At 32.4% G+C, this 19,114-nt stretch overlaps 2 protein-coding genes across 2 annotated transcripts; both read right to left on the bottom strand.

Annotated features, from left to right (window-relative positions):
* Window positions 1–8,741: 8,741 nt before the first annotated feature.
* On the bottom strand, window positions 8,742–9,827 carry LOC145327604 (uncharacterized). The gene has a single exon (XM_080171142.1). It carries the CDS (start codon window positions 9,825–9,827, stop codon window positions 8,742–8,744), a length of 1,086 nt encoding a protein of 361 aa, XP_080027268.1.
* Window positions 9,828–11,975: 2,148 nt separating this feature from the next.
* LOC145329133 (uncharacterized) lies at window positions 11,976–18,218 on the bottom strand. Its single transcript, XM_080173182.1, has 4 exons — window positions 17,327–18,218; window positions 13,967–14,090; window positions 13,518–13,648; window positions 11,976–13,113 (listed from the first exon to the last, which is right to left on the bottom strand). The coding sequence occupies exons 1-4, from the start codon at window positions 18,168–18,170 to the stop codon at window positions 12,062–12,064; spliced, it is 2,151 nt and encodes a 716-aa protein (XP_080029308.1). The 5' UTR covers window positions 18,171–18,218; the 3' UTR covers window positions 11,976–12,061.
* Between the last annotated feature and the right edge of the window lie 896 nt (window positions 18,219–19,114).

Raw genomic sequence — 19,114 nt, 5'->3', positions numbered from 1 at the left:
TTATCGAGGCCTCCATATTTTTTACTAACATGCAGACTCACACCCTTGGTAATTTACTGCATATAAATAATTTACCCATATAAATAGAAATGAAACAAGGATGACAACATCCATCAAAACAAAGCACTGAAACGGTAGGATAATCAGACATGAACACTTATATAGTGTCAGAACTGAATAATCAGAACATAAGTGTATAAGAATCGAAGCAAAATTGTAAGTAAATTTATTTAAAAATGCTTTATATAGGATAAAGTTTTTTGGACATACTTACACATTAATAACTTGATTATAGAGTTGCTTCGCTTATAACATTATACTTTGTTGTCCCAAGAATCTATATAACATAAATCAATCGGGTGATTAGATCCCATAAAAAATTAGTTGTTAAAAAATAATCAAAAAAAAAAAAAACATGTTTAAATGTACGTGCAGTAATGATTATAGAGTTGCTACGCTTTCTAAATCGTAACTAACTACCAAAAGGAATCACCATTCAAAATTTGAAATCGGTAGAACAATTCTAATATGCCTAATATAACGAAAAAACTATACTCTACAAATGGACGTACAGACGGACTCCAATTATAGAAAAGCTTCGCTTTAAACAATATATAACTCAGAAATAAACCTTATGCCAAAATTATTAAAGTGAATAAATTGTTAGAAAATTATCTGGATATAATAAAAATTTAGAAATTGAAAAATTATTTACTAACACAAAAAATAACTGCTGAAATGCAGTGTAATGTTTAAGTGTATACTCAATTTTTTTTTTATTATTAAGATGGTTCGCAAAAAATGACGTACTTTAAATAAAATCTATAATGCAGACTTCTTGTAATAGCTATAGCGTAACAATGTTTGAAAATCATACCTAACTACTACAGGAATCCCCAAGTTTTAAAGAAAAGGATATTTAGGACATATCTAACAAACTATGGACGAAACCCTTACCCTTAATCATAGAAAAACAGCTCTTTAATAAAATAAAAATTTAAAAATTATAAATCAAATATATTTCCATTTCATAACAATATATCACAAACTACGACATAATCACTAGATAAAATGATTAAACATGATTCTGTTTGCTATGTGGCCCATAGCAGTACTGTTTTTTTACCATATCATAAAATAAACAATTGTGGGCATATTCTTTCCCATTGGCATCTTTACAACCTCCAGCTGATTTGGACCTCGTACAACCCTTCCCTTGATTATTAAAATCATAACAAATAAATCGCGATTTGGATTGAGGAGAACTAAATTTGTTCTTGTTTAGACCAAATCCACTATTAGAGCTAGACTTCTGACTGTTCACAACTTTCTTTTGAAATCCGATATCCGTGCTCTTTTCAAATAACGCTGTAGGACTATTTGGTAATCCTTTGTTGTCTAACATTTTTTTAAGAGATTTCTCCAACTCATCAAAATCAAATGGAGACTGTTTTTTACTTGCTCTCGATGCATTGGCCTCCATTACATAATTAAAATGTTCCTGCATTAAATTTATTCTTTTAAGGTCATTACCCGCACCTTGAAGCCAGTTGTAGTGATTGTATAATTTCATAAAAAGATATCCTGTCTGATCGTACGGAAACAACATCTGCTTCGTCAAACCGTAGTTGATAATGCTGTCCTGTAGGTTCTTAATATTTGAAATGTTAGACCAATTAAAATCTGCAATAGTCCCTAGAGATTTCCCATCTTTAACTTTAGTTTCTACCATTGGTCCTCTTGATACACCAGCGTTGCCAGAGTAAAAATAACGAAGTTGTAAAATTTCTCTTCTAGAATGCATTTTAGCAATGGTTTTCTCACTGAGCTGACAATCTGCTCCAACTGAAGCCAAATCCAGATTCCGATATTTCTCCATTATTTCAACTGGGACTTTCTTCCAAATGTCATCTAAAGTACAAAGAGGAAACCGCAAGAATCTGGCCGGATGCAAGCAATCAAAATAATTATCTTCTCCTGCTTCGAACATAACCGTCCTCGGCTTCTTATCTTCTCGCATACTATCATTAGAAGACAAATCTTTCTGCTTTTTTTCATAAATTTCATAAAATCGGAGAATTGTATCAAGGGGGGTAGAATTAATCCACTTCTTGTCTCTCAAATGCCCTAAATAAATAAATATATGACTCTTCAATAAATGAGACACCTATCAACTTGAAAGCAAACTAAATAAGACCATATCTTATAGCTAAATAAGATAAAATCTTTTATCTAAATAACTAGAACTAATTATGAATAAAAATTTCTCTTTTGATGCAATAAATTTCCTAATGATATCTTATTATATTTAAGTAGTAAGCTTTTTTTGTTTGTAGCGTAGTATCTTGTAAACCACTGAACCGATATGGTTCACCTCCACAGTGAAGCTTCTTATATGTTTTGGGAAGGTTTTTTTATTAGTTCAATAAAATGACTCCACCCCCCCCCCCAAAAAAAAAAATATAAAAAAATCTACCCACTGCGAAAAAATGCCCTTAGAGGCACATTATAAATCCAAATGTTTAATATACCTTCTGGTCTCTCATCTAAAGGCCAAATCAATTCCAGCTGGTCCCAGTTAGCATAGTAGACTTCAGCTGACTCGGAAAATTTGTGGTGTTTCGCACTTGGAGTGGCTGAACTACCAGAGCAAAGAGCTTTCCTGTAAAAAAAAAAAAATCATATTCAAACCAAAATTTAACATTGTATGTAAATACAAACAAATAACCAAACAATTTGATCTTGAACACAATTAATTTTTCTCAATTTCAACGATAAATTAGATATAAATAAGTTTTAAAGACTCCTGTCCGAATGCATTTGACCAATTTATTTAGATTAATATCTAGTTTAGATAAAGTTAAAATTATTAAACTGGAAAAAATTACTCTTTATGTCATTTGATTATAAATCTACATATTAGCTTAGATAATTTCCACATTAAGCTTGAAGAGTAGCTACCCTACATAAAATAAACATCACCTTTTAGGCATACAGTTAGAAGAGTCATTCAAATCCAAATCATTCCCTACTTGTCTTAAAATAGAATCTTGATCTTGGCCCGGGTCAGAGAGATCCTCGTCGCTAGAGGTTGCGTTGTCGTGGTCTAAATAATAAATCCATGAATATTTATATGCCGCCAGATAACCATTAAGTATAATTACCTAATTTCAATATGAAATAATTAAATGGGTAAATCCAAATTAAATTTTAATCGTGTTTATAAACTACGCAGCTTTAAAAATAAAATGTAGAATTAAACCTAGCACCCCTGCTAAGTTTCTATATAAAAATTGGCAATTCTTTAATAATAAAAAAAAACATTAAAATGTGAGACAAACAAATCAATGACAACAAAATCATTTACTGCTAGAATGAATAATTTGAAATTATGCTTAGTTACAAATTAGATTCCAATTTCCCATTTTTTTCAAACAATCACATTAAGATTGATCCCCAAACCCCCCCCTCACCCTCCCCCCCAACCCCAGTACCCCTATGATATAAATTCAAGTTTCCATATTAAATATTTTTTATTGATATACCTTCCCCCTTTTTACTATGTGTGAAGGAACTCCGTGTCGGGAAAATAAAATGTGAAATATATGCAATATAAATATCTACACTATCTACTACTAGTTGCTTCGCCCCTAGCCTCTCGGGGACAGTGTAAGAAAATCGGGAAAATAATCTAAAACTTCTCAAAGACATTTATAAAACTGCCCTGAAAAGTGTAATAAATCAAATCAGCAGTTTCCAATATCTAAAGCTTAAGATGAAAAAGCCTCACTACTTTAAATAAAAAGGATAACCAAAGTAAACGAAATAAACCCATGTAAGTTTAAAAGAAAACTAAATTTTCAGACTCACTTTTTAATACTTTATATTGGCCATTTTCTTAGCCATTTCCAATCTTTTTGTGCGTGGTAATTTCGTGTAAAGCTCAAAACATCTAGAGCTCCATCTGCCAACAGCCATAATATCATTATCAGAATAGCCTAAAATGCCCATGTGACTGGCAATTCCAGCTCTGAAGGAATGAGAAGAAATAAAACCCTTCCTGTAAGGGATGTGTTTTCCTAGACATAATCTAAGAAATTTGTTCAAATCTTTTCCCGTCAGGGGGGACCCGTCTTGCTTTCGGAAAAAAGGAAGGTTACGGTTGCGGGGCGGGTTGGTTTCCAACCATTTCCTGAATCGATAACATTATGGAGTTTTGATCGATTCTTAAACCAATACATAGAAATATCCCAACAATATAAAAAAAAAAACACAGAAAATTCCTATAGAGAAATGTTCGGACATTCATACAAAAAAAAAAAAAAAAAAAAAAAAAAAAAAAAAAAAAAAAACTTAAACTTGAATAGATAGAAATTACTTGAATTTACATTAAACTAATATATAAAATAAACATATAGCCTACACAAATAATCCATAATGTTCGAACCTCAAAGCTCTTACTGGGCACAAAGGGCCCTTATTTTCGTATATATCCACAATTTGGTTGTTAACAGCTCTGCTTTCTTTTGGAGATTTAATGCGCATTTGAATCACCCAAACTGCTTCTTTATTGATTTTAATCTTCTTTAATACTAAATCTTTCCCCAAGAGTGTATTTATGGGATCAAAATAACTTTTATTTTTGGCTAAACTTTCGTGAACTCTCAAAGCTCCAAAGAAATTAATGGAGCAAACAGCCCAAATTAGCCGTTTTTCGCCAATATCCAGCTCTAGATTATTTATCTCTATTTTTAGCAGTTTGAGGATAGAAAAAGTCACTGGTAGCCTAGCTTCGGTTTTTTTAACAGTTAATGAATCAACATTCTTCTGGCCGTTTATAATGGACGAAACTATGTCCGGTCGCAGATTCTTTACTATATATCCGCTGGCCATGTGAATTTGTCGCAATGCAGCAACATACACATCTATGGTGGAACCTTTTACTTGTCTTACATGCATGAGCCAACCAATAAATTTTATAACGTCATTTTGATCCATGGGAAACTTAAATTGATTATTATAAAATCTGCTACAACTTTCAATATGGGTTTTTACAGTTGAGTAAGTTTTCCAAGTGTTAACGCTCAGGCTGTGATTTGCTGCATTAGCCAACATGTAGGCAATGCCTGGCTTTAATCCGGCAAAATTAAAAGATTCTTTAGTGTACAGTCCTCTTCCATTGTACTTGGCGCTACCCTTTATTGCCACAGGTTTATAAATTCTTCGCCCTGTAAATATTAACAATGAAATAGCATTTTAAATAAATGAAGCATAGATTTAAATTGATGAATTACTTAACGGTAAACCTTATGTGATTAATAATTTTACACATTGTCTTTTTAACTTCTAAATGTGTGAGAAATAATATGTAGCTATAAAACAAATTCTTTAATAGCTTTCTTATAAAATCAAATAACATTAATTCAACAGAGTCAAGTTCTGTGACATTTCCATAGAAATCAAATATTGAAATAACAAATAAATAATTTGTTAAAATTAGCCAATAAATCAAATATGAAATTAACTATTAAAAAAAAAAATTCTTGTTAGATTATAGTCATCACTGTTGTAGCTCTAAATAATCCACCAATATGAAATTATGGCAATTCCAATATTTTAGACATAACTTGTCCCAAATAAAAATACAAATAATTAGGTGCCTATATGCATCTGCCGAGTATTTACCACTTAACAAATCTTAGAAAAGAGCTTTAAAACTACCTCATTTCTCTTCTTACAAAAAAGAAATATTCTTTTTAGAAATAATGAGAAATATAAATTTCCGCAATTCTTATGTAAACAAAATGCAGCACTTAAATATGTTTTTACTAACACAAGGTTTTACCCCCCTATATTTCTTTCCTAGCGCAGCTACTCTATCTTTCCAAATAGTTTCATTAAAGAAATACCAAAGAGCAAAACAAACAAACAAACAATGGTAACAAACTCCATAAAAGCAACGCCTTGAAAACATGAGAGCAAACGCCCATTAACACTTGTAGCGTCAGAACTGAATAATTGAGATATATGTGTATACAAGTCAACACTAAACTTGAAATAACAATTATATTGCTGTTAGGCTTTTTTTATTTGTACCTAACTACTCTAGGAATCACCCTGCAAAGTTATAACTGGAAAGGCAAATTTCAACATGATTAAACATGACCCTTTCCTAAATATATAAAAGCTTTTGTTTTTGAATAAACTTAAAATACTATACTTAATAGTTAGCAACTCGCATGTTTGAATAGAGGTGATTGGGTTAGTCAAGCATAAATATTAGAAAATTGTTGTAACCTTATGACGGTAAACTAACTACTAGTAGAACCTTTAAAACTCTTACCTGAATTGTAATTAGTAGCCCCTTGAACTTCTGGCCATACTTCTGTAGCTATAGGATCGCTGACTTCACCACTTTTTAGCTTCTCCAGTCTTTTCTTGTAAGACTCCATCTGGCGGCATGCTTTGATGACAATTGACCCCTGTAACACTTTGTGAATTGCTCGTCTTAGCTCAAGTTGGTCAATCTGCCCCACGTCCTTTGTTGTGTCCCCTTTTATTAGCAATGTTACAAAAGCTAGGCCCCAAGGGAGTCTTGCCGCTGGTGAAATTGCTAGCTCTTTGCTAGTTAAGGCAAACCCAGGTACTAAACCCGCTACACAGGACAAGGTATTCAAGACTTCTAACGATTCCGGGACCAGCATAAGAGATAGCCTAGCAGAATGGTCGGTCGTTGGTGTGACATGCGCGCGTATACACATTTCTCTTCCTCCTTGCTCCACATAATCCTCCCAAGAAACTTTTTCCCCCTCTAGGTTGATGACCGGTTCTAGAGAGGATAAGGGAATACATTGTGACACTAGGTTCTCGTCCAATCTGAACTGTGAAAGGTCCAGATCCTTTATAGTTAAAAAGGATTCTTCATCCAGCGCTGGGCAGAATCTGTGGGTAGATACAATGATATCTGACTGCCAAGAACCCAACATGGATAAATAGCAGCTGTTAATTTTCTTGTTATCAGAGCCCAGATGTGTGAAAAAGAAAAACGTTGGTGACGCATCCCATAACTTTTTTTCTTGAAGCGCCCTTGCCGCTACATTCCCTGTGCCTGGCACACACAAATTAATAATTTCTGCATTTGATAGCGGGGATACGGGTTTAAAGCTTGTCCCTTGGATTGGAGGCATCCTATAAATAATTTTCTATATCAAAAAATTTTTAGTTAATGACAAGAGAAAAGGAGATATCACTTATTTTCCTTATTAAATTGTCACCCCATCAAATTAAAGGGTGCACCTATTATTTTAAATTAATATTAAATATTTGATCAAATTTCCATAAATTTTAAACACAAACCAATTGCATCCAGATTATAAAGCAATTAATGGTTGAAATAGCAACAGCAAATATGAAAAAGGAAGTAAACAAGTACAGCTAAGTAAATAATACTCTCAACATTAAATAAAATATGAAAAAAAAAAAAAAAAAAAAAACACTTAACAGCTTACCTATTTAGTTTTCACCAAAACATAAAATGATAAAAATATTCTTTAACAGACGCGTCCAGCTAAAAGATTTCTCTACGACTATAAAAAGAATAAGAATAATAAATAAATATACACGAAAAATCAATAAGAAGAAATGGGAGAGGTGGGTGGGACAGCTAAGTAAATAATACTCTCAACATTAAATAAAATATGAAAAAAAAAACACTTAACAGCTTACCTATTTAGTTTTCACCAAAACATAAAATGATAAAAATATTCTTTAACAGACGCGTCCAGCTAAAAGATTTCTCTACGACTGGGGTACAATTAGAATAATCATCATTCCCCCCCCCCTACAATTCACCCTTGATGCACCCCAGCCCCTTGGATACATTTCCTTTCCCCCTTAACCTTCAATACTAAAATTGTACTGTCCAAAATAAAAATTTATTTAAATAATTTCTTACAATGGAAATGTATAACAATTAATCACTGTAAGGAGTGAGACAATATGTTCTTTTTTTTTTAAATTCAAAAATATTCAATTTAATTCTTATTGTAGGTTAGCCCTTCTCAGCCGACATCCTTAAGATACTTAACCGCTTGAATATTATTCATAATATTGAGCAGCTTAAGTTTACATAAGCAGTCCTACCTGATCAGAACCAAACCTACACTAGATTTTACCTAATTATAAAATATTCCCCTTACTTCTGAAACCACTTCTTAACATACCTACCTAGCTAATATAAAACCCATATAATTTATTTTCCCCTTTTTAACCCTACTTACCCAGACTAACTAGGAAACAAGGACTAGTGGATAACTGACTAGGTTGCAAAGTTTAATTTAATTTTTCCAATAAAATGTTTATTTTTTATTGGAATTCTAATAATATATCAAACCCTTAATTTCCCCTTATCACCCAATATTACATACCAGGTGACTATACAAATTCCTAAAGCCTATAAATATCTTTAAATATTTAAAAAATTTTAGTAGCAAAATTTAAAAAACCAACTTATAACCCCCCAAACCTGCATAGCAGAGTCCTAGTCAACGTAGTGTCCTGTATGTCCTAAAGAAAACACTGTGTGTGAAATGATTTCTATATTAATGATAAATAGATGTACGACCTAAATAAAACACTGTGTGTAAAATGATTTCTTTATTAATGATAAATTGCTAATAACAAAAACAAAATAATATCATTTGTATATTAATTAAATAATATAATCCATACATTTTGAGTAATTAAAGTTTCATTCTATTATCTATTTCCTTGCATAACATAGTACCAAGTTCAAAATTTGTTCTGGGATTGTTTATCCATTTAATCAGACCTTGAGGGATTGGTTGTGAATCTGGGAGACCTTCACCCCAAATGGATACAAATCCTTTCATGTCTCCTTTGGACAGACAATCTGCCATCAGTGCATGTCTGTTTGAACAACGAGTAATCTTTACAATGTCTATCCTGCATTGTAGATGACTAGCAATAAAAGCTATAGCACGTACTACTGAAGTACACAATTCGCAAGTAGGACTGTAGCCTTTCTGCCAGATTTTAACTCCTCCAATATTATCAATCCAGACTTTTATTGTGTTACCCCTACATATGTCTGGAGCACAGCACAGTACTAATAAAGGTCCCAGTAACTCCAGAAATGATAATTTTTTCCCCAACTGCCTACCATTGTGATCACGTTTGCCAAAATTCACATTTTTAGGCCAAGGTAAGTAGCTCCACCCTTGAGAAAAAACCATACCAAGGCCTCTCCAGGGACTTATGTCAGTACCTCCAGCTGCATCTGTATAGAAATCCAATGCCCAAACTGGAAAAGGTAAGTCAGGATTGGGAATATTCATATTACCATTACATACAGGTAACATAAGTCTCCAATAGTCCAACTGCTGTCTAAGTTTTTCATTGATTTTAATTTTCTGCGAACCAGCACGCACTTCTCTAACTGCTTTCATTAGTTCACTTATATGAAATCTGCACTCTGGAATCAAAGCTTTTATGTGAATTAATTTCCCTGACAAGCTTTCAATTAAATCCCCATCAACTATATCATTTTCTAGAATATCATAGATCAACAGTAACATGTTGTTGAGTTTTTCTGTTGGTATTTTCCACTTCCAGGAAATAGTATCATAATGAATACCTAGAACTATCCCCTCAGATCTAGGCGCAAAAGCTTTATCAGGGTCATCTCTAGGAGCCAATTTGACTCCAATCTTATCCGCCACATCTGTGTATGTTTTATCAAAGTTATAAATTGATGAACAATCTTCTGGAGCAGCAGCTACTACATCATCAAGATGTTGACAGACCATATCTTTAGGGAATTTAGATATGGCTAAGACTAATGATAGAATTAATTTAGCAAGCCTATCGTAAATGCCAGCACTACTGCTTGCACCAAATATTAGGCATAGCTCAGCAAAATACATGCCAAGCCAAAAAAAAACTGTAACTCAATATCTTCTGGGCAAACTGCTATATGTTTATAAGCATCACTCCAATCAATTTTAACAATTTGGCAACGATGTCCAGCTTTATTCAAAACTTTAAGCCATTTTTCTGTGGATGACATTACTGTTGGAAAATCATCGCTGTTAATGCCATCATTAACAGATGATCCTTTAGGAGCACTAAGATTTAGAATAACTCTAGCAGAACCATTTGGTTTTTGTCTGCACATTATGCCAGATATTTTGGCATTTTTAGGTACTTTTTCTTTGCTTATGGGGCCAAATGCTAATTTTTTGCATATCCAGTCAGCAATTGCGTCTGTAACTTGGTGGCCAAACTCTAAAGCAGATTTTGAATTAGAACTGTAAGAAGGTAACCTAGCATCACCAGTGCAACCAATACTAGCTCCAAATTCTAAATCTTTCAGAACAGTTTCATCAGGGGTAATGTTGTTGTCAATAAGAAGACTTCGCAATATTTTGTGATTAATCATAGACTTTCCTGGAAATTTATAGTTAGAAGGAAATTTATCCCAGAAATCTTTCCCAGGATTGTCTTTATAATTGTTTAATATTGGAAGATCAAACTTTGGCTTAAATTGTTTTTTCTTAACAGGATCTGGTCTTCCTTTCTGTGAAACGTCTGAGAATATTCCCCAAAGAGCTGATTTTTCACTATCCAAATTCCTCCAACCTAATTTACAAAACTAATTAAACAAATATAAAATAAATACTGAAAATATCTGTAAATCTAATTGTTTAAATCCTCTAAACCTATCGCTCCTCAACAATTCGGTTACAACAATTATAAGACAGAATGATATTACTAAACAACTGTAAAATAGTAGTTAGGCAGACCTAAACTAAGATAGATAAAGTAAATAAATCAAATTATAGAATTACTTCACATAATGGCAACCCCTCACCCCAAAATTTAAATTGATAGGAAATCAATAAGCTTATAAAAACTTGCAAATACCAGCAAAATATTCTAACCAGAACCATTTTAATAACTAACTAATTATCGAGGCCTCCATATTTTTTACTAACATGCAGACTCACACCCTTGGTAATTTACTGCATATAAATAATTTACCCATATAAATAGAAATGAAACAAGGATGACAACATCCATCAAAACAAAGCACTGAAACGGTAGGATAATCAGACATGAACACTTATATAGTGTCAGAACTGAATAATCAGAACATAAGTGTATAAGAATCGAAGCAAAATTGTAAGTAAATTTATTTAAAAATGCTTTATATAGGATAAAGTTTTTTGGACATACTTACACATTAATAACTTGATTATAGAGTTGCTTCGCTTATAACATTATACTTTGTTGTCCCAAGAATCTATATAACATAAATCAATCGGGTGATTAGATCCCATAAAAAATTAGTTGTTAAAAAATAATCAAAAAAAAAAAAAACATGTTTAAATGTACGTGCAGTAATGATTATAGAGTTGCTACGCTTTCTAAATCGTAACTAACTACCAAAAGGAATCACCATTCAAAATTTGAAATCGGTAGAACAATTCTAATATGCCTAATATAACGAAAAAACTATACTCTACAAATGGACGTACAGACGGACTCCAATTATAGAAAAGCTTCGCTTTAAACAATATATAACTCAGAAATAAACCTTATGCCAAAATTATTAAAGTGAATAAATTGTTAGAAAATTATCTGGATATAATAAAAATTTAGAAATTGAAAAATTATTTACTAACACAAAAAATAACTGCTGAAATGCAGTGTAATGTTTAAGTGTATACTCAATTTTTTTTTTATTATTAAGATGGTTCGCAAAAAATGACGTACTTTAAATAAAATCTATAATGCAGACTTCTTGTAATAGCTATAGCGTAACAATGTTTGAAAATCATACCTAACTACTACAGGAATCCCCAAGTTTTAAAGAAAAGGATATTTAGGACATATCTAACAAACTACGGACGAAACCCTTACCCTTAATCATAGAAAAACAGCTCTTTAATAAAATAAAAATTTAAAAATTATAAATCAAATATATTTCCATTTCATAACAATATATCACAAACTACGACATAATCACTAGATAAAATGATTAAACATGATTCTGTTTGCTATGTGGCCCATAGCAGTACTGTTTTTTTACCATATCATAAAATAAACAATTGTGGGCATATTCTTTCCCATTGGCATCTTTACAACCTCCAGCTGATTTGGACCTCGTACAACCCTTCCCTTGATTATTAAAATCATAACAAATAAATCGCGATTTGGATTGAGGAGAACTAAATTTGTTCTTGTTTAGACCAAATCCACTATTAGAGCTAGACTTCTGACTGTTCACAACTTTCTTTTGAAATCCGATATCCGTGCTCTTTTCAAATAACGCTGTAGGACTATTTGGTAATCCTTTGTTGTCTAACATTTTTTTAAGAGATTTCTCCAACTCATCAAAATCAAATGGAGACTGTTTTTTACTTGCTCTCGATGCATTGGCCTCCATTACATAATTAAAATGTTCCTGCATTAAATTTATTCTTTTAAGGTCATTACCCGCACCTTGAAGCCAGTTGTAGTGATTGTATAATTTCATAAAAAGATATCCTGTCTGATCGTACGGAAACAACATCTGCTTCGTCAAACCGTAGTTGATAATGCTGTCCTGTAGGTTCTTAATATTTGAAATGTTAGACCAATTAAAATCTGCAATAGTCCCTAGAGATTTCCCATCTTTAACTTTAGTTTCTACCATTGGTCCTCTTGATACACCAGCGTTGCCAGAGTAAAAATAACGAAGTTGTAAAATTTCTCTTCTAGAATGCATTTTAGCAATGGTTTTCTCACTGAGCTGACAATCTGCTCCAACTGAAGCCAAATCCAGATTCCGATATTTCTCCATTATTTCAACTGGGACTTTCTTCCAAATGTCATCTAAAGTACAAAGAGGAAACCGCAAGAATCTGGCCGGATGCAAGCAATCAAAATAATTGTCTTCTCCTGCTTCGAACATAACCGTCCTCGGCTTCTTATCTTCTCGCATACTATCATTAGAAGACAAATCTTTCTGCTTTTTTTCATAAATTTCATAAAATCGGAGAATTGTATCAAGGGGGGTAGAATTAATCCACTTCTTGTCTCTCAAATGCCCTAAATAAATAAATATATGACTCTTCAATAAATGAGACACCTATCAACTTGAAAGCAAACTAAATAAGACCATATCTTATAGCTAAATAAGATAAAATCTTTTATCTAAATAACTAGAACTAATTATGAATAAAAATTTCTCTTTTGATGCAATAAATTTCCTAATGATATCTTATTATATTTAAGTAGTAAGCTTTTTTTGTTTGTAGCGTAGTATCTTGTAAACCACTGAACCGATATGGTTCACCTCCACAGTGAAGCTTCTTATATGTTTTGGGAAGGTTTTTTTATTAGTTCAATAAAATGACTCCACCCCCCCCCCAAAAAAAAAAAATATAAAAAAATCTACCCACTGCGAAAAAATGCCCTTAGAGGCACATTATAAATCCAAATGTTTAATATACCTTCTGGTCTCTCATCTAAAGGCCAAATCAATTCCAGCTGGTCCCAGTTAGCATAGTAGACTTCAGCTGACTCGGAAAATTTGTGGTGTTTCGCACTTGGAGTGGCTGAACTACCAGAGCAAAGAGCTTTCCTGTAAAAAAAAAAATCATATTCAAACCAAAATTTAACATTGTATGTAAATACAAACAAATAACCAAACAATTTGATCTTGAACACAATTAATTTTTCTCAATTTCAACGATAAATTAGATATAAATAAGTTTTAAAGACTCCTGTCCGAATGCATTTGACCAATTTATTTAGATTAATATCTAGTTTAGATAAAGTTAAAATTATTAAACTGGAAAAAATTACTCTTTATGTCATTTGATTGTAAATCTACATATTAGCTTAGATAATTTCCACATTAAGCTTGAAGAGTAGCTACCCTACATAAAATAAACATCACCTTTTAGGCATACAGTTAGAAGAGTCATTCAAATCCAAATCATTCCCTACTTGTCTTAAAATAGAATCTTGATCTTGGCCCGGGTCAGAGAGATCCTCGTCGCTAGAGGTTGCGTTGTCGTGGTCTAAATAATAAATCCATGAATATTTATATGCCGCCAGATAACCATTAAGTATAATTACCTAATTTCAATATGAAATAATTAAATGGGTAAATCCAAATTAAATTTTAATCGTGTTTATAAACTACGCAGCTTTAAAAATAAAATGTAGAATTAAACCTAGCACCCCTGCTAAGTTTCTATATAAAAATTGGCAATTCTTTAATAATAAAAAAAAACATTAAAATGTGAGACAAACAAATCAATGACAACAAAATCATTTACTGCTAGAATGAATAATTTGAAATTATGCTTAGTTACAAATTAGATTCCAATTTCCCATTTTTTTCAAACAATCACATTAAGATTGATCCCCAAACCCCCCCCTCACCCTCCCCCCCAACCCCAGTACCCCTATGATATAAATTCAAGTTTCCATATTAAATATTTTTTATTGATATACCTTCCCCCTTTTTACTATGTGTGAAGGAACTCCGTGTCGGGAAAATAAAATGTGAAATATATGCAATATAAATATCTACACTATCTACTACTAGTTGCTTCGCCCCTAGCCTCTCGGGGACAGTGTAAGAAAATCGGGAAAATAATCTAAAACTTCTCAAAGACATTTATAAAACTGCCCTGAAAAGTGTAATAAATCAAATCAGCAGTTTCCAATATCTAAAGCTTAAGATGAAAAAGCCTCACTACTTTAAATAAAAAGGATAACCAAAGTAAACGAAATAAACCCATGTAAGTTTAAAAGAAAACTAAATTTTCAGACTCACTTTTTAATACTTTATATTGGCCATTTTCTTAGCCATTTCCAATCTTTTTGTGCGTGGTAATTTCGTGTAAAGCTCAAAACATCTAGAGCTCCATCTGCCAACAGCCATAATATCATTATCAGAATAGCCTAAAATGCCCATGTGACTGGCAATTCCAGCTCTGAAGGAATGAGAAGAAATAAAACCCTTCCTGTAAGGGATGTGTTTTCCTAGACATAATCTAAGAAATTTGTTCAAATCTTTTCCCGTCAGGGGGGACCCGTCTTGCTTTCGGAAAAAAGGAAGGTTACGGTTGCGGGGCGGGTTGGTTTCCAACCATTTCCTGAATCGATAACATTATGGAGTTTTGATCGATTCTTAAACCAATACATAGAAATATCCCAACAATATAAAAAAAAAAACACAGAAAATTCCTATAGAGAAATGTTCGGACATTCATACAAAAAAAAAAAAAAAAAAAAAAAAAAAAAAAAAAAAAAAAACTTAAACTTGAATAGATAGAAATTACTTGAATTTACATTAAACTAATATATAAAATAAACATATAGCCTACACAAATAATCCATAATGTTCGAACCTCAAAGCTCTTACTGGGCACAAAGGGCCCTTATTTTCGTATATATCCACAATTTGGTTGTTAACAGCTCTGCTTTCTTTTGGAGATTTAATGCGCATTTGAATCACCCAAACTGCTTCTTTATTGATTTTAATCTTCTTTAATACTAAATCTTTCCCCAAGAGTGTATTTATGGGATCAAAATAACTTTTATTTTTGGCTAAACTTTCGTGAACTCTCAAAGCTCCAAAGAAATTAATGGAGCAAACAGCCCAAATTAGCCGTTTTTCGCCAATATCCAGCTCTAGATTATTTATCTCTATTTTTAGCAGTTTGAGGATAGAAAAAGTCACTGGTAGCCTAGCTTCGGTTTTTTTAACAGTTAATGAATCAACATTCTTCTGGCCGTTTATAATGGACGAAACTATGTCCGGTCGCAGATTCTTTACTATATATCCGCTGGCCATGTGAATTTGTCGCAATGCAGCAACATACACATCTATGGTGGAACCTTTTACTTGTCTTACATGCATGAGCCAACCAATAAATTTTATAACGTCATTTTGATCCATGGGAAACTTAAATTGATTATTATAAAATCTGCTACAACTTTCAATATGGGTTTTTACAGTTGAGTAAGTTTTCCAAGTGTTAACGCTCAGGCTGTGATTTGCTGCATTAGCCAACATGTAGGCAATGCCTGGCTTTAATCCGGCAAAATTAAAAGATTCTTTAGTGTACAGTCCTCTTCCATTGTACTTGGCGCTACCCTTTATTGCCACAGGTTTATAAATTCTTCGCCCTGTAAATATTAACAATGAAATAGCATTTTAAATAAATGAAGCATAGATTTAAATTGATGAATTCCTTAACGGTAAACCTTATGTGATTAATAATTTTACACATTGTCTTTTTAACTTCTAAATGTGTGAGAAATAATATGTAGCTATAAAACAAATTCTTTAATAGCTTTCTTATAAAATCAAATAACATTAATTCAACAGAGTCAAGTTCTGTGACATTTCCATAGAAATCAAATATTGAAATAACAAATAAATAATTTGTTAAAATTAGCCAATAAATCAAATATGAAATTAACTATTAAAAAAAAAATTCTTGTTAGATTATAGTCATCACTGTTGTAGCTCTAAATAATCCACCAATATGAAATTATGGCAATTCCAATATTTTAGACATAACTTGTCCCAAATAAAAATACAAATAATTAGGTGCCTATATGCATCTGCCGAGTATTTACCACTTAACAAATCTTAGAAAAGAGCTTTAAAACTACCTCATTTCTCTTCTTACAAAAAAGAAATATTCTTTTTAGAAATAATGAGAAATATAAATTTCCGCAATTCTTATGTAAACAAAATGCAGCACTTAAATATGTTTTTACTAACACAAGGTTTTACCCCCCTATATTTCTTTCCTAGCGCAGCTACTCTATCTTTCCAAATAGTTTCATTAAAGAAATACCAAAGAGCAAAACAAACAAACAAACAATGGTAACAAACTCCATAAAAGCAACGCCTTGAAAACATGAGAGCAAACGCCCATTAACACTTGTAGCGTCAGAACTGAATAATTGAGATATATGTGTATACAAGTCAACACTAAACTTGAAATAACAATTATATTGCTGTTAGGCTTTTTTTATTTGTACCTAACTACTCTAGGAATCACCCTGCAAAGTTATAACTGGAAAGGCAAATTTCAACATGATTAAACATGACCCTTTCCTAAATATATAAAAGCTTTTGTTTTTGAATAAACTTAAAATACTATACTTAATAGTTAGCAACTCGCATGTTTGAATAGAGGTGATTGGGTTAGTCAAGCATAAATATTAGAAAATTGTTGTAACCTTATGACGGTAAACTAACTACTAGTAGAACCTTTAAAACTCTTACCTGAATTGTAATTAGTAGCCCCTTGAACTTCTGGCCATACTTCTGTAGCTATAGGATCGCTGACTTCACCACTTTTTAGCTTCTCCAGTCTTTTCTTGTAAGACTCCATCTGGCGGCATGCTTTGATGACAATTGACCCCTGTAACACTTTGTGAATTGCTCGTCTTAGCTCAAGTTGGTCAATCTGCCCCACGTCCTTTGTTGTGTCCCCTTTTATTAGCAATGTTACAAAAGCTAGGCCCCAAGGGAGTCTTGCCGCTGGTGAAATTGCTAGCTCTTTGCTAGTTAAGGCAAACCCAGGTACTAAACCCGCTACACAGGACAAGGTATTCAAGACTTCTAACGATTCCGGGACCAGCATAAGAGATAGCCTAGCAGAATGGTCGGTCGTTGGTGTGACATGCGCGCGTATACACATTTCTCTTCCTCCTTGCTCCACATAATCCTCCCAAGAAACTTTTTCCCCCTCTAGGTTGATGACCGGTTCTAGAGAGGATAAGGGAATACATTGTGACACTAGGTTCTCGTCCAATCTGAACTGTGAAAGGTCCAGATCCTTTATAGTTAAAAAGGATTCTTCATCCAGCGCTGGGCAGAATCTGTGGGTAGATACAATGATATCTGACTGCCAAGAACCCAACATGGATAAATAGCAGCTGTTAATTTTCTTGTTATCAGAGCCCAGATGTGTGAAAAAGAAAAACGTTGGTGACGCATCCCATAACTTTTTTTCTTGAAGCGCCCTTGCCGCTACATTCCCTGTGCCTGGCACACACAAATTAATAATTTCTGCATTTGATAGCGGGGATACGGGTTTAAAGCTTGTCCCTTGGATTGGAGGCATCCTATAAATAATTTTCTATATCAAAAAATTTTTAGTTAATGACAAGAGAAAAGGAGATATCACTTATTTTCCTTATTAAATTGTCACCCCATCAAATTAAAGGGTGCACCTATTATTTTAAATTAATATTAAATATTTGATCAAATTTCCATAAATTTTAAACACAAACCAATTGCATCCAGATTATAAAGCAATTAATGGTTGAAATAGCAACAGCAAATATGAAAAAGGAAGTAAACAAGTACAGCTAAGTAAATAATACTCTCAACATTAAATAAAATATGAAAAAAAAAAAAAACACTTAACAGCTTACCTATTTAGTTTTCACCAAAACATAAAATGATAAAAATATTCTTTAACAGACGCGTCCAGCTAAAAGATTTCTCTACGACTGGGGTACAATTAGAATAATCATCATTCCCCCCCCCCTACAATTCACCCTTGATGCACCCCAGCCCCTTGGATACATTTCCTTTCCCCCTTAACCTTCAATACTAAAATTGTACTGTCCAAAATAAAAATTTATTTAAATAATTTCTTACAATGGAAATGTATAACAATTAATCACTGTAAGGAGTGAGACAATATGTTCTTTTTTTTTTAAATTCAAAAATATTCAATTTAATTCTTATTGTAGGTTAGCCCTTCTCAGCCGACATCCTTAAGATACTTAACCGCTTGAATATTATTCATAATATTGAGCAGCTTAAGTTTACACTATTTAGGAAAAGTATGTCGAATATATAAATGAAATCACAATTGCTCTTCTCACTCACTTGAAAAATTGTTTGGATCCTAAAAAAGGTAAGTAATATGTTTGAGAAAGTAGTAGATTTCCATTCAATAAAAATTGACCTATGAAATGAATTATATAGTTAATACTTAAATTAACATTGCTGATATTCCATGATAGTTTTATCAAATATTTGTATGTAAGATAATAG

The sequence above is a fragment of the Acartia tonsa genome, chromosome 9 (genome assembly GCF_053477335.1).
Source record: "Acartia tonsa isolate MP-2025a chromosome 9, ASM5347733v1, whole genome shotgun sequence".
Classification (NCBI taxonomy): Eukaryota; Metazoa; Arthropoda; class Copepoda; order Calanoida; family Acartiidae; genus Acartia; species Acartia tonsa.
Note: the sequence above shows the minus strand (reverse complement) of the source record. Positions and strands in the feature narration are given on the sequence as shown.